At 39.5% G+C, this 26,124-nt stretch overlaps 1 protein-coding gene across 1 annotated transcript; it reads left to right on the plus strand.

Annotated features, from left to right (window-relative positions):
- The first annotated feature begins 948 nt into the window (after positions 1 to 948).
- Positions 949 to 24,399, plus strand: iffo1b (intermediate filament family orphan 1b). The gene is made up of 9 exons (XM_062063797.1): positions 949 to 2,179; positions 8,091 to 8,151; positions 16,611 to 16,706; positions 16,783 to 16,923; positions 16,997 to 17,199; positions 17,274 to 17,400; positions 18,240 to 18,329; positions 21,293 to 21,423; positions 21,490 to 24,399. The coding sequence occupies exons 1-9, from the start codon at positions 1,257 to 1,259 to the stop codon at positions 21,590 to 21,592; spliced, it is 1,875 nt and encodes a 624-aa protein (XP_061919781.1). The 5' UTR covers positions 949 to 1,256; the 3' UTR covers positions 21,593 to 24,399.
- The last annotated feature ends 1,725 nt before the right edge of the window (positions 24,400 to 26,124 follow it).

Raw genomic sequence — 26,124 nt, forward strand, 5'->3', positions numbered from 1 at the left:
GGCACGTCCAACCGGTAGGAGGCCACTGGGAAGAGGGAAGTCTGGGCTTCCCTGCTTAGGCTGCTGCCCCCGCGACCTGACCTTGGATAAGCGGAAGAGGATGGATGGATGTATCCTAAACACATATTTTAAATTGTATGAACTAAATTATCCATCCATTTTTACCGCTTCTCCCTCTAAATTAGTCCTTTCATAAATGTGATTTGTATAAATACATTACGGCCTTAGGTACTTGGTTTATTTGTATCTTAAAAGTATTTTATTTTAAATTGTATGAACTAAATTATCCATCCATTTTTTTTTTTACCGCTTGTCCCTCTAAATTATAAAACTTTTTTTTTTTACAATCAACTTGTGAAAATAGTAAAGCTTTTCATGAAATCCACTCCTTACAGACATCCTTTTCAGAAATATCTAACTTTCAGTTTTTAGTAAATTTACTTTCACAGATTTTCATTTTAAAGTCAAATGTCCAATGATTTTAGAGACTTGTTAGAAACGTTCTAAAAATCCAATCATTATAGCAAAAGTTGCATTGCAATATTATGGTTAAATAAAAATGTAATTTTGTTGCTGTATTTTTTGTGTTAGTATCTATGTCGGAATTATGGCATTAGCATCCTTGCAATATACTTTGAAGTCAATTCCGTTACCAAACAACCGCTAGAGGGCGTAGTTGCATAATATCTGGATATTGCCGTATTTGTTGATGCATTACCTTAACACCTGTTATAATTGTTCTCATAATTATTTCCTTTGTCGTTTTTGCTCTTTGGTATCATTTAACAGTATTAAAATACAGTACTTTTTAATTTAAAATGTCTATAGAATATGTGATTTCTACTTGCTCCTCGTACTGCGCGTTAATCAAATAGTTAAAACCGCGGGTGCTCCTCTGCTGGCGTTATTACGGTAAACCTGGCAGCACTTGTTCTGCGGTCACCGTCTTGTTGCCAGCCCCAACTTCAGAGAGAGGAGACATGCAGTTTATCCTCCATTCATCTGCTTCCCTCCGCTTTGTTTGCCTGAAGCCTCCACCCAAAGGCGGATGAAGTGTCGCTGCGTTCCGTCTCCGTCTCTCGGGGCTCTTTTCGTGGAATCATTTCGCTGCTCTTTTTGTGTGGACCGCCATCACCTCCCAGGCTCATCCGGCAGCTAAGACCTTAACACTTTAAGTCCTCCCGCAGAGGTTACATAAGAAGGTGCACTTTTCATTCTTTTATTCTGCCTTAGAGAGACGTCCTCAGTCCGGGTTCATGCCAGATCTGCAGCGATTTAGTTTTCCATACCATAGCATGAATCCATTGTTGGGGGCCAGCACGCATCTCCAACAACAGCCGCAGCCCAGCCAAGCACCAGGACACCCCCTTGAGTCCCCGCCGGGCCTCCTCTCGGACGCCGTTTTCGGTGCTTCGGATCCGGCGTCTTTCCTGCTGGCTAACCTCCCGGGGCCAGGAGGGCCTGAGCACCCAGGGCCTGAGTTCCCCTCGCAGACCTCCCCTTACCCCCACCACTATCCCCACCATCATCAATACCACCACACGGTGCACCATCCTCCTGCAGCCATGGCTCTCAGAAACGACCTGGGCTCCAACATCAGCGTCCTCAAGACCCTGAACCTGAGATTTAGGTGCTTTTTGGCTAAAGTGCATGAGCTGGAGCGCAGGAATAAGCTTTTGGAGAAGCAGCTGCAGCAGGCGCTGGAGGCCAACAAAGGATGCGGCGAAGGCAGGCCTCACACCCAAGATGCTGGCGTGCAAACCGGTTTTGTCGGGGCCATCCCGCTCCGACCTGGATCTCTGCCTTTCCACAACACCAACAACTCAGCCAGGAGGCCCACCTCTTTATTCCCATCCTCCCTCCAAGCTCCGGACAACTCCACCCAAACAAACACCTCTAGTAACCCGACCATCACCATCAGCCAGGACCCAACCTCCCCTGGATCCAGAACCTCCGGACCAGGCCGCTCCATCACTGCCGCGCCACGCTTCCTCCCAGGCACGATCTGGTCCTGCAACCCCACCCGCAGGTATGGAGCGGAGCGCCCCACCAGCCCAGGTGTGTCTTGGGTCCACCCGGACGGAGTCGGGGTCCAGATTGACACCATCACCCCCGAGATCAGAGCGCTCTACAACGTCCTGGCCAAAGTGAAGCGGGAGCGTGACGAGTACAAACGCAGGTAAATGGAATCGTTACTCTTTGTTTCCGAGCTGAGTCAGCACAAATACCACCCAGCCTGACCCGGTCTTTAGCCGCAGAGGCAGGTGCTGCTGCTAGAAATACACCCGCTGGATAAACAGCCTTCTAAATATATGAAGAAGAATGAAGGTCAATCATGTGGAGATTAGTCACGTTGGATCATTGGGCCTGTTGGGTGGGTTCTACAGGAAATATTGGGGGTCTATAGTGGGATTATTTGTACATGAATTAAAAAAATGCTCACACAGGAACATTTGTCAGCTCGCTTTACACCGGCTCTGTAAGCAAAGCAAAACAAAAACATTTAGTTACATCTAACCAACAGAAACTTATTCTCAGTAGGCTCTGTTGTTCAATTCCGATACATCTGATGTCATTGTTTACACAAACTTGCAGTTTTATGTCAGCCCAAACCCCGCCCCTGATTCGCCTCGGTCTTCCACATGGATGCTGATTGGTTATGTGCAACATTGCTGAAAACCAGCGTGTCCAAGTTTTCAAAACTCCCGACTCCAAAAAGTGCATATGAACGCCCCAAATTATATCTACCCTCATTTCCTAGCAATGTAATAGTACAGTGCTTCTCAAACATTTGTCACCAAGTAGCACCTCAGATAACACTTGGCTCTCCAAGTACCACCATAATGACCAACATTAGAAGACAGTAGCATAGTAGGCCTAATTATTCATCAATAACAAGGCAGATTATTTATTTAACAAGTGTGTTTAATAGTTTTGGCCACTGTAACATTACAAACAGTTTGAACAGTAACACTGTGTTTGAATATAGGGAAAAAACACTGTACCTTCATCAAGTGATTCTTCGGCGTACCACTAGATTGAGGCTGCTTGCTTGGATGGCAACATATGTTGCTCCAAAACCTGTATGTACCTTTCAGCATTAATGATGCCTTCACAGATGTGTAAGTTACCCGAGCCTTGGGCAGTAATACACCCCCATATCGTCACAGATGCTGGCTTTTGAACTTTGCACTTATAACAATCCGGATGGTTCTTTTCCTCTTTGGTCCGGAGGACACGACGTCCACAGTTTCCAAAAACAATTTGGAATGTGGACTCGTCAGACCACAGAACACTTTTCCACTTTGCATCAGTCTATCTTAGATGAGCTCGGGCCCAGCGAAGCCGGCGGCGTTTCTGGGTGTTGTTGATAAATGGCTTTCACTTTGCATAGTAGAGTTTTACCTTGCACTTACAGATGTCGCGACGGACTGTAGTTACTGACAGTGGTTTTCTGAAGTGTGCCTGGGCCCATCTGGTGATATCCTCTACACACCAATGTCACTTTTTGATGCAGTACCGCCTGAGGGATCGAAGGTCAAGGGCATTCAATGTTGTGTTTAAATATATGGAAAAAAACACCGTACTTTAATCAAGTGATTCTTCGGCGTACCACAGGATTGAGCCCGCTTACAACCATAGTTTGAGAATCACTGCAATAATGTGACTTTACTCAACGACCACGAGACAATTTAGTTTGCACACTTCCCCACTAAACTGGTCGATGTTTATACTTAGTTCCTCCAGGCTCACGTTTTGACAGTTATTTGCTGTCCCAAACCCATTATGATGAGGATGGCAATATTTGTTCTCTTTTTTTTAACTGTGAATTGCAACCACTTCTGCTACCAAGCCAAAATGGCGATGATTGAGAGTGCTGCATTTTGCCGAGCTGGGAATTTAGAAATATCCAAGGTCCCACCTCAAAGTGTTCCAATCAAACACAAAAACATGGCTGACCACTGCTACAAGCTAGCACTTGTTTCTCCCCCCCAACAAATTACCTTTTTTGGTATCTTGGATATTTTTTAAGAATGTTTGTCATTTTTCCACACATGCAAGACATATTGCATCCAAGTTGACTTTAACAACATTTCAATGCACTCTGAGGTAAAAAAATAAATAAATCTAAATAGCCTTTTTTCCATGATGTCTTCTCAATACATAATCGACTTTGGTCGTCGGCCATGTTTTTTGTTTACGTTTTTGTTTGCTGTCTCAGCGTTCCCGATAGCTTGAATTTTCTTATCAAATCCACACCCAGTAAATTTGTGGACATTTGTTTCCTGTCTGGTTAAATGTCATAGGAAAAGTGTTTGTTGCAACTCGGGGCGGTATAGCTTGCTTGGTAGAGTGGCCGTGCCAGCAACTTGTGGGTTCCAGGTTCGATCCCCGCTTCTGCCATCCTAGTCACTGCCGTTGTGTCCTTGGGCAAGACACTTTACCCACCTGCTCCCAGTGGTTTAAAAATGTAACTTGGTACACAATGTAAAGCGCTTTAAGTCACTAGAGAAAGGCGCTATATAAATATAATTCACTTCACTTCACTAACTTGAGGGTTCCAGGTTCGATCCCAGGTTCCAGGTTTTTTTTTGTTTGTTTTCATTATATTTGGATGTATTTGTTTGGTTTGTATGCTTGTGAATCTGGGCTATCCATAAACTACTTATTATGTTGAAGGGGGCAGGAAATATAAGATATAATATATATAATATAAGATAGTTTACTTCACATCACCTTCGCATGCTTTTTTCCTGGCAACACTCTGAACCAGTTATGACCTTTTTAAGGGTTGTGGGGTGGTATAGCTCGATTGGTAGAGTGGCCGTGCCAGCAACTTGAGGGTTCCGGGTTCAATCCCCACTTCCGCCATCCTAGTAACTGCCGTTGTGTCTTTGGGCAAGACACTTTACCCACCTGCTCCCAGTGCCACCCACACTGGTTTAAATGTAACTTAGATATTGGATTTCACTATGTAAAAGCGCTATATAAATATATTTCACTTTACTTTCCCCATTAACACTTTTAGCTTATTGGACCACACACACAGTGAACACACTTTTCCCCTCACCCTCTCCTTCCCTACGTCACTCCTCTCCATATCTGCAATGCACCATGTACTGCTAGCTGCTTCAGTGTGTGTGTGTGTGTGTGTGTGTGTGTGTGTGTGTGTGTGTGTGTGTGTGTGTGTGTGTGTGTGTGTGTGTGTGTGTGTGTGTGTCTGTGTCTGAAGGTTGCAAAACTCCTCTTTATTCTGCAAGCGTTACATCTCCCCTTTTCTGGATTGATTGAGATGCTCTTCCAGATCTTACTTAATGTGTCGCAGTATAAAAAAAAAAAAGTGCATCTTTAATGAGATGATGCAGCAGGCCTGCAGTGTGAGTGTGAATTACACTTTACAGAGGCAGAGGACGCCGGGGCTTTTAAATGTATTAAAAGTCCAGATTTATGGCATCGACACTGGTGCACTTTTTAGTCCAACAATTTATGAGCCTGTGCTCCAACTCCTCAATCTGAATTTGGGATTTTAGCAAGACTTTTTGGAGAATTTTAGGCTTCCAACTAGCTGGAAACAGATTGGGGAAGGCTATTTTTTGGCCGCACTGGAAAGAGATTTTCTAATATCTATAAAGGCATGCTTGGGTATAGGCCTGGTTCGATTAATCAATGAGTATATCAAGTTATTGAATGATAAATGAAAATGAACTCAATTACGTTAACGGCATTGATAAATTGCCATGTCCATATGTGTTTTGTTTTCTTCGTCTCGGATTTTTAAACTGTGTGGAAGAGAGTTCACTCTGTGCATTGCTCTCAACGTCTCCATCCATCCATTTTCGGGGTGGCGGGGGGTGTCGGAGCCTATCCTAGCTGCATTCGGGCGGAAGGCGGGGTACACCCTGGACAAGTCGCCACCTCATCACAGGGCCAACACAGATAGACAGACAACATTCACACACTAGGGCCAATTTAGTGTTGCCTGAGCATGTTTATTTAATAGCAGAATTAAGTGAACTGAGTGAACTAGGAGTGCATAAAAAATCTAATGACATCCAAATTGCGATTCTTTTTCATTCCGTTTCAAAATCTTTTTTTTTATATAAGGTTACAATTTTAAAAATATGTTTTTAGGTTGTTTAGGCCATGCAACCAGAAGAAGCTTTTCTAACCTAGACTGCAATCTGTTTTGAAAAAGTTTCTTTACAATTATTATACCAAATAATACATTCCGAGAATCGGTTTGAATTGAGATTGGTGTTAAATCGAGAATTGATTCTGAATTGAACCGTCAACCTAGGAATCGTAAATCAGGACGAATCATTAGGTGCTCAAAGATTCACACCCCTAGAGTGAACCCTGCTGTCTTTAATCCACAACCTTTGTCTCTTTGGGCTCGTTGCAACTTGCTAGTGAGGAGCACCGCAAATTAACACAAATTGGACCAAATGAGAAAAGTGAGCCCATCAAAGTGGACGAATGTGCCAGTCTGCCTAATCTGTTGAAAAATGATGGCAAAAAAAAGAGTACATTACAAAACACCCAACACGGATTTTCTAACCGGGGAAAACAGCTCTTCCAGATGTTCAGTATTTATTGAAGGTAAATTACTAATTACTAATTCCATTTTGTGTATTTTTTTTAAGATAATTAAAAGTTCTTGACTTTCTAATTACAATGGTAAAAAAATACTAATGAGAAATAAAAGTATTGCGTTTGAAATGTTTCCTTGCATTGTTAGTATTTCATTAGATTATGATTACATTAGTGCTTTATTTGGTCTCAAAATAATGCTGACAATAATATTGTTTATCTGCAATAATGTCCAGCAAAATGTGTTTTTGGCCTAGGCCGGGGGTCAGCAACCCGCGGCTCTTTAGTGCCGCCCTAGTGGCTCCCTGGAGCATTTTTAAAAAAGGTTTGAAAATGGAAAAAGATGGGAGAAAAATATTTTTTTAGTTTTAGTATGTTTTTTGTTTGAGGACAAACATGACACAAACCTTCCCAATTGTTAGAAAGCCCACTGTGCAATGTGTTTGTGTGTTCTCTGATGGGAGTATTTGGTGAACATCGTTTTGTCCTACTAATTTTGGCGGTTCTTGAACTCACCACCGTTTGTTTACATGTGAAATCTTCCACTCTTTCTTTGTCTCATTTTGTCCACCAAACGTTTTATGCTGTGCGTGAATACACAAAAGTGCGCTTTGTTGATGTTATTGACTTGTTGGAGTGCTAATCAGGCATATTTGGTCAGTGCACGACTGCAAGCTAATCAACGCTAACATGCTATTTAGGCAAATATGTACATAATGATTTACATATTGCATCGTTATGCCTCATTTGTAGGTATATTTGAGCTTATTTAATATCCTTTACTTGTATCCTCTTTGTATAGAATTTAGTTTTGCATGTCTCATGACACATTATCTGTATGTAATATTGGCTGCATTTCAGATAGTTGTGTGTGTGCCATGTTGTTCCAGACCACAGCAAACATTACCTAGCTTGGCAAAGATTGTAATAAATCTATTAAAAGAAGACAGATCGCTGTTAGCCTGTTGTACACACACATGGCCTTTGGTCATTAAAAGCCAGTCATTTCCAGGACTTCTGAGTAGACTCTGATTTACTAATGGTTTCTAATGTTGTAAACATGTGTAGACTGTTTGTCAGCCTGCGACACATAGTCATTTTGATAGTAGGCTATTATAGCAAATATAGACACTTCCGTCATGTGTTGCCTTCATTGTAAGACTTGCATACGGCTTTTCATTTTTTGCGACTCCAGACATATTTGTTTTTTGTATTTCTGGTCCAATATGGCTCTTCCAACGTTTTGTGTTGCCGACCCCTGGCCTATGCCTATGCCAGGGTCAGTCGGATGCGGAAGAAGTCCATTACACCTCTGGTCCAACATTGCACTCCAAAATCAAGTCTTCCCAGGAGAGTGGACATTTAGAGAAACAACTTTTTATTCCACATCCTGCACTACAATCATAATAATCCAAGTAATTTTGCCATTTATCATTTGACGCATGCTTATGTAAAGCCTTCAAGCCTCATTTCACCGTTTGAATCTGTTTGACTCCTAGATGGGAAGAAGAATACACAATGAGATCGGACCTGCAGCAGAAGATTGCCGACTTGCAGGAGGTAACAATAACATCATTCTGTACTGGATGTATGTTTGTGTTCTCCACATATTCATTTGACATTTGGACCAACACTTTTTATAATTTTTTGGGGGGGGAGGTTTGATGTTCCCCCTTTCTCCCAAACACAGTATAATTAGACTCTGTGCAGTTTGTCGTTCCAACTCCTTACAGTAGATGGCATTGTTGCTGCTTCATAACACACCTCATACCACTGCTGACTCCAATCTCACCTGTTCTCAATATAGTGACACATCAGACGTATTATGAGGTGTACATTATCTTAATAATGATAGCCTAGGAAACCTCACAGATGTTTTTTGTGGTGAATAAGGGTTAAAAATATAAGATAATGTTGCACAGTTTTTAGTTGTTGTCCTCCCACAATCTAATGCCACATTTACACTGCAGTCCTGTGGGAGACACTGTATGTATGATGACTTGTGTGTGTGTGTGTGTGTGTGTGCGTGTGTGTGTGTGTGTGTGTGTGTGTGTGTGTGTGTGTGCGTGTGTGTGTGTGTGTGTGCAGCATGATATAATATTATGGTAGGATATCTTATAAAACAGTATTTCAAAAACGTTATTCAGTACAGTACCACCTCAAAAAGAACTTGGCTCTCCAGGTACTACCATAATTAGAGATGTCCGATAATATCGGACTGCGGATATTATCGGCCGATAAATTCTTTAAAATGTAATATCGGAAATTATCGGTTTCAAAAAGTAAAATGTATGACTTTTTAATACGCCGCTGTGTACACGGACTTAGGGAGAAGTACAGAGCGCCAATAAACCTTAAAGGCACTGCCTTTGCGTGCCGGCCCGGTCACATAATATCTACGTCTTTTCTCACACACCAGGGAATGCAAGGCATACTTGGTCAACAGCCATACAGGTCACACTGAGGGTGGCCGTATAAACAACTTTAACACTGTTACAAATATGCGCCACACTGTGAACCCACACCAAACAAGAATGACAAACACATTTCGGGAGAACATCCGCACCGTAACACAACATAAACACAACAGAACAAATACCCAGAACCCCTTGCAGCACTAACTCTTCCGGGATGCTACAATATACACCCCCCCCTCCCCCCCACCACCACCTCAACCTCCTCATGCTCTCTCAGGGAGAGTATGTCCCAAATTCCAAGCTGCTGTTTTGAGGCATGTTATAAAAAATAATGCACTTTGTGACTTCAATAATAAATATGGCAGTGCCATGTTGGCATTTTTTCCCTTTACTTGAGTTGATTTATTTTGGAAAACCTCGTTACATTGTTTAATGCATCCAGCGGGGCATCACAACAAAATTAGGCATGATAATGTGTTAATTCCACGACTGTATATATCGGCATCGGTTGATATCAGAATCGGTAATTAAGAGTTGGACAATATCGGAATATCGGATATCGGCAAAAAATCCATTATCGGACATCTCTAACCATAATGATCGACATTAAAAAACAGTTGCATAGTAGGCCTAAGTATTAATTAAAAACAAGGCAGATGTTTTATTTGACAAGTATATGTTTGTCCACTGTAACATTAAACACAGTTTGAACAGTAACACTGTGTTTGAATATTCACTACTCAAGTGACTCTTTGGCATACCACGAGATGGAGCCTGTGTACCACGAGTGGTACACCCATAGTTTGAGAATCGCTGTTATAAAACATACAACAATGTAAGTTGAATACAATCCAATTTCCCATAGGAAACAATGTTAATATAAATAATCTATTCCAAGGTCAAACTTTATTATGAACTGTACAGGTAATTGTTCGAGTAATGTCTCAATGTACCTAAATGCCATACAAGTGTAAAAACAAGTTACCTGCGCTTAATAATAATAATACACAAGATGTCCGACACGGTACTGTGCTCTCGAGTAGTTGTTGTGTTTTTCTTTGTTTCTTGCATTGAACATAGGGAGGACCGTCTACCAAGTTAAAAGTTTTGTGTGTTAAACACACTTGGCCATTAAAGCTGATTCTAATTCTGTAAAAAAGAAAAATCCTCTTTGGTTAAGGGTTGATTTCAGCATCACATTTTATAACATGGTAGTCACATTTTTGGGTGTAATAATACATGATAAAATGAACTGGAAACATCATGTAAAAAATATACAACATAAAGTAGCAAGAAAACAACATAAAGTAGCAAGAAACACGTCATTAATGAATAAAGCAAAACATGTGCTAGATCAAAAATCACTCTATATTCTGTACTGCTCACTAGAGGCTGAAAATGTGTGAAGTGACTCGTGCTGGTTAAAGCAACCAACAACAGAGCATTTTTGGTCTTCGTGTCGTACCATGGGCATTGTGTCTTTCGGACTACAAATGCTCGAACATTAGATAAAATGGTGGACTCACGCAAAGACCTTTGGGTAAGCCTTGACCATATATAGAGATATCCGCAGACGTTACAGGTCTAAAAAAAACGTCACGGGACTGACACATTCCAAACAGACCGTTTGTAGGAAGTAAAAGGAAGGCAAGATGGTTTTATAAATATCTCTGCAATTCGTCCATGGTTTGATTTCACATTTTCAGGACTAATGCAGATCCCAAATACACATAAGCAGGTGAGAAAAGTTGGTTTTAGGGCCCCTTTTTAAAGCATCTCGTCAGCAGGAGGCACGCATGAATAAGTCAACAGAAGACAATTATTGCTGTTCTGAAGTAGTAGATGATGCATTTAGGATTTACATGTGGTTTCTTTCACAGCTAAAAGCTTTTATTGTGTCCATGACATCCTCTTGCATAATGCACACCTTCTCGCATGTGTTTGTGTGCATGTGGCTTCCTGTTTGTGTGTACAGTATATCTTATGTACTGTAAGTGCACAGTTATGATCAGATGTTTGCACAAACCCATCATGGGACTTTATATCATATTTAAATTTGGACTCCTAAAGATTTGTTTGAACCAATCGCACAAGGTCAACATTATACAAGTAATAATGGTTCAAATGTACAGTATAGTGTACATAGTAGGGTCGGGGAAATGATCGATTCTTAGATGCATCACAATTAGGACGTGGGCGATTCTGAATTAATGGACAAACGATTATTTAAGTTTGTTAGATAAAGTAATACATATGGTTCTGTGATTGGAAGTAGCATAAAAACTAGAGATGTCAATAAATGCTTTAAAATGTAATATCGGAAATTATCGGTATCGGTTTCAAAAAGTAAAATTTATGACTTTTTAAAACGCCGCTGTACGGAGTGGTACACGGAAGTACAGAGCGCCAATAATCCTTAAAGGCACTGCCTTTGCGTGCCGGCCCAATCACATAATATCTACGGCTTTTCACACACACAAGTGAATGCAACGCATACTTGGTCAACAGCCATACAGGTCACACTGAGGGTGGGCGTATAAAGAACTTTAACACTGTTACAAATATGCGCCACACTGTGAACCCACACCAAACAAGAATGACAAACACATTTCGGGAGAACATCCGCACCGTAACACAACATAAACACAACAGAACAAATACCCAGAACCCCTTGCAGCACTAACTCTTTCGGGACGCTACAATATACACCCCCCGATACCCCTAACCCCCCCCCACACACACACAAACACACCTCAACCCCGCCCCCCCCCTCAACCCCGCCCACCTCAACCTCCTCATGCTCTCTCAGGGAGAGCATGTCCCAAATTCCAAGCTGCTGTTTTGAGGCATGTTATAAAAAATAATGCACTTTGTGACTTCAATAATAAATATGGCAGTGCCATGTTGGCATTTTTTTCCATAACTTGAGTTGATTTATTTTGGAAAACCTTGTTACATTGTTTAATGCATCCAGCGGGGCATCACAACAAAATTAGGCATAATAATGTGTTAATTCCACGACTGTATATATCAGCATCGGTTGATATCGGAATCGGTAATTAAGAGTTGGACAATATCGGAATATCGGATATCGGCAAAAAAGCCATTATCGGACATCTCTAATAAAAACACATTAGAGCAAAAACACAGGAGAAGAGAAGCCATGCTAACCGCTAAGCTGACTTGAATATGAGGTAGTGAAACAAAAGACTAAGGGCCTAATCGATGAAGATCCAAATACCACACACTAAATTGCGTGTACTATTAGTGGCCGTGTTTTGTGTGATCTACTAAGACTGCGTGTATAATTGATAACTGGAGCAGACCAACCTATTTAAATGAGGTTTTTGCATGTGCTACTGCATGCTTTCACCATGGAGACACTCATTCAATGCACATTCATGTTATCATGCTCCGACCTGCAGCGTTTTGAAACTTTCAGCAGATGAGTGGGCATTCTAGACGCAGTGCATCTGCAATGGACCCACTTTTTTTTTTTTTTAGCACACTTGAAAGTGCGCTCATGGAAGATGCTGGCACTGCGAGCTTGAAAATGCACATTGCAAGAAGATTGTTCCATATATATTCAGGAGATTATACATGTTAGTGATGAATAGGGATGTAACAATATGAACATTTTATATCACGGTTATCATTATCATTGCGGTAGAATGTGCTCAAAAAGTTCTTACACACACTACAATCTTTGAAAAATATATAGACATTGTTGTTATGTTTTCTTATGCTTCACTGATAGTGTTTCAGTCTTAGTATTTTATCTGTTTTATGGCAAAGACTTTATTGTTTTAAATAGCGCTTTGCACTGTAGCACTTCAAGATTGTTATTTATTATTCCTGGCGAGCACTGTGGCGTCCTACACTGTTCAGGGGTCCTTGAAGGCACCATAAAAACACCTCTGTCTTGTAATCCTTGATCACTCACTCCAAGAAAGCACAGCTTGGAGGTTCACTGTGCACCATTGTATAGCTTAGTTGCTCAGACAGCAATGTGTTTATTTAAATTTAGATTCGGGTATGTCATTTCTTAATGGGGAAAGATGGTAATGTGCAGTTATCAATCACAGTTTTTCGATCATTTTATTTTAGAAAGGTAATACTGACTGTCAAAGTTTTATGATATTTTAATTATTACCGTTTATCGTTACATCCCGAGCCATAATTAAGTATATTAATACATTCATATTATGTGTAATAAAAAGTATACAATATAATAATTAAACATGCCTAAAAAAATCTTTTTATAATGGATTTGTAGCCCCTGAATCATTATTGTAATTAGGGATGTCCGATAATGGCTTTTTGCCGATATCCGATATTCCGATATTGTCCAACTCTTTAATTACCGATACCGATATCAACCGATACCGATATCAACCGATATATACAGTGGTGGAATTAACACATTATTATGCCTAATTTGGACAACCAGGTATGGTGAAGATGAGGTACTTTTTAAAAAAATTAGTAAAATAAGATAAATAAATTAAAAACATTTTCTTGAATAAAAAAGAAAGTACAACAATATAAAAACAGTTACATAGAAACTAGTAATGAATGAAAATTAGTCAAATTAACTGTTAAAGGTTAGTACTATTAGTGGACCAGCAGCACGCACAATCATGTGTGCTTACGGACTGTATCCCTTGCAGACTGTATTGATATATATTGATATATAATGTAGGAACCAGAATATTAATAACAGAAAGAAACAACCCTTTTGTGTGAATGAGTGTAAATGGGGGAGGGAGGTTTCTTGGGTTGGTGCACTAATTGTTAGTGTATCTTGTGTTTTTTATGTTGATTTAATAAAAAACAAACAAACAAAAAACGATACTGATAATAAAAAAACCGATACCGATAATTTCCGATATTACATTTTAACGCATATATCGGCCGATAATATCGGCAGGCCGATATTATCGGACATCTCTAATTGTAATCGAATTGTAAGATTCCAACTGTTATGTTCTGAATTGGTGTAGCTTGAAGTGTGACCCCAGGATGCAGAGACAGCAAGCGTAGTGCACATAACAATGTATTTAATGACAAAACCTAAGGAAACAGTGCACCATGAAGTATAGGGGAAGCTATGTACAAATTTGGCACAAAGCAAATGATCCACAATGTTCATACAGACAGGGCTGGCATATAAAGCATCCTGATTGGTAAGCAGAGACAGGTGAGGGCGCCAGTGCTCAGACAGGAGAAGTAGTGACAAAAGGAGTCAAATGGGAAAATGGAAACAACAATAAATGGACAGGAAATACAACAAAATGCAGTAAAAAAAAGTAATAATTGTAATGAAATCTCATGACTCCCATCCCCAGTTCATATGCTCCCTATTTGTTTTTTTTTGTCCCTTAACAATCTTTCTGCACAATTCTGTTGGTATCGTGGACCACTCTTATTGCATTGTTTAAAAAAAGGTTCCAAAAATATTGAACCCCATTTTACTGAGTTCTTGGGACTTTATCGTTGTTCTGATTAATGGTTGATCCAAAGTGTGCTGTCGGAAAAACCCTTTGATGCTTCATACCGTAACACAACATAAACACAACAGAACAAATACCCAGAACCCTTTGCAGCACTAACTCTTCCGGGACGCTACAAGGAATGTGTGTGTGTGTGTGTATGGGGGGGGGGGGTTGGTGGTAGCGGGGGGTGTATTTTGTAGCGTCCCGGAAGAGTTAGTGCTGCAAAGGGTTCTGGGTATTTGTTCTGTTGTGTTACGGTGCGGATATTCTCCCGAAATGTGTTTGTCATTCTTGTTTGGTGTGGATTCACAGCGTGGCGTATATTTCTAACAATGTTAAAGTTGTTTATTCGGGCACCCTCAGTGTGACCTGTATCGCTGTTGATCAATTATGCTATTGCATTAACTTGTGTGTGCGTGCAGAAGCCGCACATATCCCTGTAACTGGACCGACACGTTGTTAGTATGGATGAAAAGCGGACGTTAATGGCATCGCCTTTAATGCACGCCCCGGTGGACTACGGCAGTGGTCCCCAACCTTTTTGTAGCTGCGGACCGGTCAACGCTTGAAAATTTGTCCAACGGACAAATTTTCAAGCGTTGACCGGTCCGGTCAAATATATTGACCGGTCCGGTCAAATATATACATTTTTTTTTTTTTTTTTTTTTTTTAATAAAGAAATACAATCATGTGTGCTTACGGACTGTATCCCTGCAGACTGTATTGATCTATATTGATATATAATGTATATATTGTGTTTTTATATTGATTTTTAATTTCTTGTGCGTCCCGGTGGTTGGGGACCACTGGACTACGGGATATAATGACTGATGAACGCCTTTGTTCGATAATGAAGGTTGCCTCAGCTCAAAGCCTGAGCCCCGACATTACGTGGGACGGCGTGGCAAAGTTGGGAGAGTGGCTGTGCCAGCAATCTGAGGGTTTCTGGTTCAATCCCCACCTTCTACCATCCTAGTCACGTCCGTTGTGTCCTTGAGCAAGACACTTCACCCTTGCTCCTGATGGGCCTGGTTAGCGCCGTGCGTGGCAGCTCCCGCCATCAGTGTGTGAATGTGTGTGTGTGAATGGGTGAATGTGGAAATAGTGTCAAAGCGCTTTGAGTTCCTTAAAAAGGTAGAAAAGCGCTATACAAGTACAACCCATTTACCATTTTAATGAACTAGCATCCAAAAAAAGATGGCAGGTATCTGGCTTGGGCACATCAGATTAGATCAGTGTGTTGCAAACTGAGCAGTTTAAAGTCCTGAATGGTTGGTTTATTTATTGTTATTTTATTTTCAAATTTATTAGCCTGTGAAAAAAGTTATAATGTTAATATTTACCTCAGAAGGCTGCAAATAGAAAAGAGGCATTGCATTTTTATTTCAATTGTATTTGATATGCCATTGATACTTTTTTATTATTATTATGAAACTCAATTTTGCATGTCACTATAAAGTTATATAAGCCTTGCTTGTTCAATATTCAATGCAAAACTTGTTTAGGTCCCTATTAAAAGGTTAATTAAGCTCTGTTCAGTTTTAAATTTTGTCCCACTCTGTATTTGAGTTTGACACCCCTGCCTTTAAAGTATGATTCACATTCAGAATTTTCCATCCTTCTATATATGGTAGTTGGAGTTGCAGACAACTTCATTACTGCTAAATAGCAGTTTTCAGTAATGTCACAGAAGATGCAGGATTTGCTTTAACATTTAAGTGGGGAAACTTCCTATAAGAGGACAGCTGTAGTGCTGTATTCTGAGGATCATGTCATATTTAATCTGAACTTTATTTTTTTTTTAAATGGTCCTCAGTAGTCACATACAAATTTGTGTGAATTATGCAAAATTGTTTAAATTTGGTCCCCATGAACCATATTAACTCTTTTCCCCCAGGGTCCCCAGTAAGAATGATCAGCACATTACTTCATCAATCCAGAGATTTAAAGACGTGTATGAGCTAACTGGGCAGTGGCCATTTTACCTATTTTTTTCCACAACCTGTAGAAAGGGTGGTCCCCACAAGTGATGATCAAAAACTCAGTCCCCATTCCAAATGATAACCAGTAAGTGTGTGTGTGTGTGTGTGTGTGTGTGTGTGTGCAGGACCTGCAGGAGAGTGAAGGCTGTCAGGACGAGCTGGCCATCAGAGTTCAGCAGCTGAAGGCCGAGCTGGTTCTGTTCAAGGGCCTCATGAGCAATGTCAGCGTCATTTAAACTCTCAGCGTTGTTTGCTTGGGATGCCATCAAAAAAACGCGTGTCTTTGGGTCCCTGTAGAACCTCTCAGACCTGGACACCAAGATCCAGGAGAAAGCCATGAAAGTGGACATGGACATCTGCCGCAGGATCGACATCACAGCTCGCCTCTGTGACGTTGCCCAGCAGAGGAACTGTGAAGACGTCATCCAGATGTACCAGGTGGAGTTCATAGTCTTGTTTCATGTTTGTCACGTTGATTTATGAACGCCGAGTTAAAATCGGATTTCCGCAGGTCCCAAGCAATCAATCGTCGTTGAGCCTGCGCCGCAAACAAACGCCTCAGTCGGTGAACGGCAGCGAAGGAGACGAAACGACGGTCAGCACCTTGGAGAGCGACGCAGGCGTGACCAAGGAGGAGGACCAGCAGCAGCAGCAGCACGGCGGCTCGGCAGCCAATCAGATCAATGAGGAGATGCAAAGGATGCTGAACCAGCTGTGAGTGGTCATGTGACTCATTGGTGATCTATCATGGCGCACCTTTGAACCTTCTATTCCTTCATGTGCTGAAGACGCGAGTGTGAGTTTGAGGACGACTGTGACAGTCTGGCCTGGGAGGAAACGGAGGAGACACTGCTTCTGTGGGAGGATTTCCCAGGATGCACTCTGCCTCCAGATCCCGCCCACCCACCTGGAGAGGTAGGCTGCCTAGCTAGTTCACTAGATGCAGCAATATCTGTTTACCCATACAGTATATCAACGTGTCTATCTACTGTATCTTATCTATTTTCTATAATGACATTATTTTTTTGTGGGGGTGAAATTTATATTTTGCATTATAATTTCAGCAAAATGTGATGTAAATTAAGTGTTTTTTTAAGGGGAAAATTTTTGACTTTTTGGTTTAAAAGTTTAATAAATTTTGGGGATAAAATATAGCTTTTAAAACAACATATATATGACTTTTAGGGTAAATATGTAATGTTTTAGTGAGGAAATATAACATTTATTGCATTCTGGCTATTAAAATATGTATGAAAATATGGATTTTACAGGAGTAGAATTTTGTGGTTGTCTCTTTGAAGTGTTTTGGGCAATGTTTTTTTTAGAAAAAAATAATATAATTTTTAAGAGGGAATAAATATTGTTTTGGGGTAAACCAAGTGTTTTTTCGCCCAAATTGTGTTATTTTGTGTTAAAATAATACTTAAATTGAATAGAAATGCTTTAAGGTCAAAATGCAATGCTTTTGTGAAAAATTGTAACATTCTGTGGGTTTGATGGAGACAGAATTGTGTTACAGGGCTACAAATTGATTGCGCTTTTATTTATTAAATTATTTCCCTTAAATTATTATTCTTTTAAAGGAAGATATAGTTTTTATTTTACTCTCAGTAAAACAGGAAACCAGCACAAGTTCTGTTTTCACAGCCAGGTGTGTGTATGTTGTTTGTTTGATTAGCATGTCGCCTTACATAAAAGAAGTGTAGTACACAATATCGATCGTCTGGTCATGTTGGTTTTTTTCTTTCCACCAGGAGGACTGCCTGGAAAAAGTGATAAATGACACAGAATGTTTGTTCAAGTCCAGAGAGAAGGAATACCAAGAGACCATTGACCAGATTGAGGTTAGACACTTTTCCGCCATGAACCAGGAAGTAGGTTGTTAAAGGGGAACTTTAATTTTTTGGGGAATTTTGCCCATCATCCACAATCCGTATTTGATACAAGAGCACACGTCTTGCTCTTGTCTGTGCGTTCTAAATAGTGGAAAAACTGCTAGCAAGAGGCAGCTACAAATGCGGGTAATGAGGAGTCATCTATTCCGCCTGTAAAGCCCTCTAAAAAAATGTCACAATTCTGAACTCTGAAGGCAAAATTCCCCTTTACCTAACATTTAGGCCTTGACTTTCTTTTAGTTTTTGTAAATGCCCAAATTAAGGCCTCTATTTAGTCGCCGGGTTAGTTGCTGGACTACTAAAGCAAACAAGTACGGCAAAAAACATAAACATTAACATTGTGGCTAACATATTTTTTTTATTTCCAGCATCAAGACACTTATCTACCTCTGCATGCACTGTAAAATGTTGCGACTCAGTTGTTGGTGTGAAAGTGATACGTACAGTTGTTTGCAAGAGTACAGTCTCAACATTCCACACTCAGAGGACATAATTGTTACATTCTGTCAAGGGAGCCGTGTACAATAAACGTGAGGAAACATGTACTTTTCGGATAGACTACCAGGCCTCTAATTTTTACTTTTAAGGTCAAGACAAGTGTTGCCTTAAAGGAGGGCTCATATTTTAGGGCACCAAGGCAAAGTTAGAAGGGCACCAAGGCAAACATATATATATGTATATATATATATATTTTTTAAAATTTTATTTTATTTTATTTATTCATTATTAATATAAACTTGTCAGCTTTTTGATAGAGGGAGTTTTTAAAATTGTATTATTTATTAATTTTTTAAATTATGTACATTTATATGTACATGTAGATGATGTATCGGGACAGATCCATTAAAAGTTTGAGAAGAAATATGGCATAAAGGAATTAACTATACACAATAAAACATTAACAAAATGCTGTGTCACATGAATGGCTTTTGAAGTAATACCTTTGTGACATGAAAAAAACACAAGTAATGTAAAAAAACATGGTGTTACTTTTTGATATCAATATAAAACTCAAGTCAGTTTGGTTAATAAAGATGAAGTCTAATAAACAAGCTTTGTTCTTCTCTTGGTTCAGGACAACAGTTTGGCAACAAAAAAAAAAGACGAGTGACACCTCTCACATCGAATACACAATCTTCACAGCCTCCGTTCAATTCGATGAGATGACAAAACCTTTGAGCTAGTATTGATTTATTTGAACAATGATACAGTTTGCAGTTAAATAAAGGACGAGTAAACATCCCAGTAAACAAACTAAAGACTTTATAAACAAGTTGTGACAACGTTCACGACACATCGCCTGCTGCATGTTTCCTCACATCATTAACTCTCAGTCACAGCTGATTGATTGATTGATTGATTGATTGAGGCTTTTATTAGTAGGTTGCACAGTGAAGTACATATTCCGTACAATTGACCACTAAATGGTAACACCCGAATAAGTTTTTCAACTTGTTTAAGTCGGGGTCCACTTAAATTGATTCATGATACAGATATATACTATCATATATACTATCATCATAATACAGTCATCACACAAGATAATCACAATGAATTATTTACATTATTTACAATCAGGGGTGTGGAGGGGGCGGGGGGTAGGATATGGACAGCAAGTAGTGGACATAGAGAGAGAGAGAGAGAGAGAGAGAGAGAGAGAGAGATCAGAAGGCATAAGAAAAAGTATCTGCATTTTATTGTTTACATTTGATTATTAGCAAATGTTATGAGAGAGAGAGAGAGAGAGAGAGAGAGAGAGAGAGAGAGAGAGAGAGAGAGAGAGAGAGAGAGAGAGAGAGAGAGAGAGAGGAGAGAGAGAGAGAGAGAGAGAGAGAGAGAGAGAGAGAGAGAGAGAGAGAGATCAGAAGGCATAAGAAAAAGTATCTGCATTTTATTGTTTACATTTGATTATTAGCAATCCGGTTAGTTAGTTTAGGGTTGTAGCTGCCTGGAGGTGAACTTTTATTGCGGTTTTGAAGGAGGATAGAGATGCCCTTTCTTTTATACCTGTTGGGAGCGCATTCCACATTGATGTGGCATAGAAAGAGAATGAGTTAAGACCTTTGTTAGTCCGGAATCTGGGTTTAACGTGGTTAGTGGAGCTCCCCCTGGTGTTGTGGTTATGGCGGTCATTTACGTTAAGGAAGTACTTTGACATGTACTTCGGTATCAGGGAGGTGTAGTGGATTTTATAGACTAGGCTCAGTGCAAGTTGTTTAACTCTGTCCTCCACCTTGAGCCAGCCCACTTTAGAGAAGTGGGTAGGAGTGATGGACGCTGTATTGAGAAAATAAAAGTAACATTAAATAGTTTTTTCCTTTGCTGTATACTTTTAGTGTGGGGACAAGTGCGTCTGTTTCCAATATTGTCCACACCTGTCTCCATCTAAACACAGCAGTGCGCTCTTAAACACACGCCGGTTAGCGAGGGAAAATGACGTTAAACCAAGTGCTTGGCTCCGTTTACTCCGAGGGGAAATCTCCCGAGCAAAGTCTGTGTCGTTGGTCCGCCATGATTATCAAGCCAAACGACGCTAGTGCGCATGCGCCTGACTTCAATAAATGACAGGGTTTGATAAATTGAAAAATTAGGTGTATTACTAACCGTCTGGAATTTTACCGCAAATTATCGTTATACCGTTTATTGTTGCATCCCTCGTCCATTAACAAGTAAAAAGTCAAGGGCGGTCACTTCATGTTCTTTCCGCAAATGTTGGTCAATTTTTTAGGGCATTACGGCGAATGATAGGGCGGTCGCGGCTTTTGCCGCAGTTGCCGTGGTTAAATTCGAGCCCTGGACTACCACCACAACTACGTCTCACAAGTTCCTAATCAACGCTATCAACGTGTTAGGGAGAGTATTGATTTGAGAACATACATGCTCAGCTGATCATTGAACTTTGCCTCCTCCAGCTGGAGTTGGCCACAGCAAAGAGCGACATGAATCGCCACCTGCACGAGTACATGGAGATGTGCTCCATGAAGAGAGGCCTGGACGTCCAGATGGAGACCTGCAGGAGACTCATCACGCAAAGCGGAGACAGGTACGCACTAGGCACGTCATGTGACGACATCACCCGCCCCTCAACGCGTCCCTCCTTCTCCCTCAGTAACGCCACGGCTGCTCAGACGTCCTCCGACGACAGTGATCAAAGAGAGAGCGACAGAAGCTCGGCGTCGCCTCCTTCTTCTGCCAGTGCCCGGAGGTCCTGACATATCGTTGCCGGGGTCACGTGATCTCCCAAACAGTACACAACGCTACCCTGTAACGACATCATTCACATCCCTTGTAGTCAGTATGCATTCTCTCCATCATCATCTAGTCTGAGCTTGGCTTCCTTACATCAACATTTAGTAGGATTTGGTACAAAAAGTTAAGTAGTAAAAAAACGCTTAAATAGCAGTTTAATTAATTATGAACAAGATCTTGGCTTATGGAGATTTGTATAGGCTAGTGCCTATATAACTCAACCATTTATATATACACATCAGTAGGCTAAATGAACCTCTTCAACATAAGATCTTGGCTTTTTTGTGTAGTTTTTTTGGGGCAAAATGTTTCTGAATATGCCATATTTAGGAGGCAAAATAGTATTGCTCTGGACTAAATTGAGCTTTTTCTGGGGGAGTAAAATATATTTTTTGGGGGGGAGCGGCAAATATTTGCTATTACAAAAATTTTAGTGAATGTTAGGAAAATGCAGAGTTGTCAGCGTGGAGTGTTATTTTGGGGCCTAAATGTTGGCGTAAAAAAAAGCAAAAATATACCGTGTTTTTCTGACTACCGTATTTCCTTGAATTGGCGCCGGGAATATAGTATTCGCCTGCCTAGAATTACAGCCGGGTCAAACTCGTTTCACAAAATAATTAGCGCATGCTTGGCACTTCCGCCGGGTCAAATATGAGTCATTAAATGACTCCCGCCTCCTGGTGGTAGAGGGCGCTAGTGATCCTTCTTGCGACTACCAGTACTACAGGAGACAGGTACTGCAGAAGAAGACAACAAGCAGCAATTGTTTGCTTGCACTTTTAACATGGAGGATTACATATCTAAAATAAAACAGTTTTCTAAACTGGACTTTCAATCGAAGCAGGAGGTAATAATTAAAGGAATATCTCCAGAGACTTTTAAAATTGAAGAAAGATAAGAAAGACTGCCTTTGATCAGAAGCAGCTGCACATGGACCCATTTACAAGTAAAGGTAAGATCATAATAACGTTTTTTTTAAATTAAATGTGCTTTTCATGATAATGTATGCGCCGGAGTGAGAAGAGGTTTTAAAATAATTAGCGCATGCTTGCCCATTCCGCATGGTTTTGGTAACCGCAGGAGTGAGAAGAGGTTTTAAGTTAATTAGCGCCCCTGCGGCTATTCAAGGAAATACGGTATAAGTCGCTCCGGAGTTTAAGTCGCACCAGCCGAAAATGCATGATAAAGAAGGGAAAAAACATATAAAAGTCGCACTGGAGTATAAGTCGCATTTTTTGGGTAAATGTATTTGATAAAACCCAACACCAAGAATAGACATTTGAAAGGGAATTTAAAATAAATAAAGAATAGTGAACAACAGGCTGAATAAGTGTACGTTATATGAGGCATAAATAACCAACTGAGAACGTGCCTGGTATGTTAACGTAACATATTATGGTAAGAGTCATTCAAATAACTATAACATATAGAACATGCTATACGTTTACCAAACAATCTGTCACTCCTAATCGCTAAATCCCATGAAATCTTATACGTCTAGTCTCTTACGTGAATGAGATAAATAATATTATTTGATATTTTACGGTAATGTGTTAATAATTTCACACATAAGTCGCTCCTGAGTATAAGTCGCAACCCCGGCCAAACTATGAAAAAAAACTGCGACTTATAGTCCGAAAAATACGGTAAATGCAATAAAGACAGATTTTGTTGTGCCCAAATATGAATTTAACATTTGGACACAAATTGTAGTGCTATTCCAATCAGTAAATGTTGTGTTTTTTTCCGTGATAATTGCATTTTACGAAGCAAAGTATTTTCTTTTTGTGTTCAAATTAGTGCTAAAAAAGATACATTTCTAAAATCAGATTAGTCACACTTTAAAATTTTGATTAACCGCGATTAATTGCAGCATCCACTGCTTGTTGTCGATGTACTAGTAGCGTTCTTGCGAGCAGCTGTCTCAAAAAGGTGTTTTGCTGTTAGACGGTACTTTGAAATGGTTGTACTTCTATGAAAAGAGATTATGCAAATTACCTTAATTTTTAGCTAAACTCCTGTCGTTTTGTAGCAAAATTAGCCAGATAGTCTCCTCACTCATATTTGCACTGATGTATGCATGGACCTGATCGCTGACCGTATAACAACCCACGCTGCCTTTACAAGTAACCTTCCGCTTAGCACGTGCGCTCACACATGATTATCGTGACCATTTTGTGTGAATAATCGCATGCGTTAACTTTGACAGCCCTTTCTAAAACCTAATATTGTTTTTGAGGAGATAAAATATATCATTTTGAAGTTTTGAGCATTTTGTAGGCTGTTGGGGGAATTGTGAAGCATATATTACAGCGTATATCGGCACAATAAATACAGCTTTTTATGGGGGGGGGATTTAGTTTTTGTGGGATCTGTAGGAATAACAGGTAGAGTTACTGCAAGGAAGTTATATGTAGTTTGCAAAAATATGCTTTTTAGGGAGGAAATTAAATTGAAGATAGGTTTAGGCTAGGGATGTCCGATAATATCGGCCTGCCGATATTATCGGCCGATAAATGCGTTAAAATGTAATATCGGAAATTATCGGTATCGTTTTTTTATTATCTGTATCGTTTTTTTTGTTTGTTTTTTTAAAAAATTAAATGGATTTACTAATTAAAAAATTAAAAAAAATAAAAAATAAATGAATAAAATATATAGATTTTAAAAAAATGAGAATCGATTCTGAATCGCACAACGTGAGAATCGCGATTTGAATTCGAATCGATTTTTTCCCACACCCCTAATATATATATATATATATATATATATATATATATATATATATATATATATATATATATATATATATATATATATATATATATATTAGGGATGTCCGATAATATCGGCAGGCCGATAAATGCGTTAAAATGTAATATCGGGAATTATCGGTATCGTTTTTTAAAAATATCTGTATCGGTGTTGTTGTTTTTTTTTTTTTTTGTTTTGTTTTTATTAAATCAACATAAAAAACACAAGATACACTTACAATTAGTGCACCAACCCAAAAAACCTCCCTCCCCCCATTTCTTTCTGTTATCAATATTCTGGTTCCTACATTATATATCAATATATATCAATGCAGTCTGCAAGGGATACAGTCCGTAAGCACACATGATTGTGCGTGCTGCTGCTCCACTAATAGTACTAACCTTTAACAGTTAATTTTACTCATTTTCATTAATTACTAGTTTCTATGTAACTGTTTTTATATTGTTTTACTTTCTTTTTTATTCAAGAAAATGTTTTTAATTTAGTTATCTTATTGTATTATTTTTTTTAAAAAGTACCTTATCTTCACCATACCTGGTTGTCCAAATTAGGCATAATAATGTGTTAATTCCACGACTGCATATATCGGTTGATATCGGTATCGGTTGATATCGGTATCGGTAATTAAAGAGTTGGACAATATCGGAATATCGGATATCGGCAAAAAGCCATTATCGGACATCCCTAGTTTAGGCTTAGACTTAGATTTAGACTTAAACAAACTTTAATGATCCACAAGGGAAATTCTTCCAGACAGTAGCTCAGTTACAAAGGATGGAAAGAATAATGCACACAAGGGCACAAAAAGAGGGTGAAAACAAAAGGTATAAAGTAGACAAAAAATGTAGCATTGTAGCAATTTAAAATATAACATATATGTAATATTTACATATTATACATACGGTATATAATATGTATCCTGATATGTTTTATTATTATATTATATTATTATATACTATATACAATATATAAAAAGTCACAATTCCCATGTACAATATTACAGTATATGTAACAGCTGCAGCATAAAATAGAGAGTAGATCCAGCAGGAAATATACATTATAAACAAAGAGAGGTAGCTAATATAGAAGTGGTCAGGTAATAGACAAATATCATTTATTGCTGTATGGCGAGTGATTATACAGCTGGATGGAGTGCGAAGATCTAGAATTTAATGGCAATAAATGTACAACATTTTAAATACACAGCCATGCTGTCCAATCCTAAACTTAACATATAGTGCTTAACTTTGTTGTACAACTTCCTACTAAATTCTCCTACATTACAAGATAGTGGAAAATATTGCTTGTGTTTCTTGTGACGTGGTCCTCACGCTTTAGACGGACTGTAGCGTTTAAGACCAAGGTATGTTCATCACCATATTAACCGTCTATTGTAAGCTACGTGTACTGGCGCTCACGTCTCCGGCCACATTTGTAACACGATGTCACCAATCAGCGTTTTACTGCCTCGCAGCTGCAGTGTGTGTTTTCTTTTTGGCCGTGGACACTATCAGTACCATTATTAGGGTCGCAAATGTACACAAACTATGCTTTGTTTAATGAGCAAAAGTTAAAAAGTCTGCTAATCTAAAAGGAATGCGTGGCATAGTCACCGGTGTTTCTTAGTGGTCGATTATGAGGAATGGGAGACAAATGAGTTCTGGAAGTTATGATATTCAAGTAGACCGACAGCATTAAGAGAGGCGAGTTTGAATGTTGA

This window comes from Entelurus aequoreus, linkage group LG11 (assembly GCF_033978785.1).
Source record: "Entelurus aequoreus isolate RoL-2023_Sb linkage group LG11, RoL_Eaeq_v1.1, whole genome shotgun sequence".
Lineage (NCBI taxonomy): Eukaryota > Metazoa > Chordata > Actinopteri > Syngnathiformes > Syngnathidae > Entelurus > Entelurus aequoreus.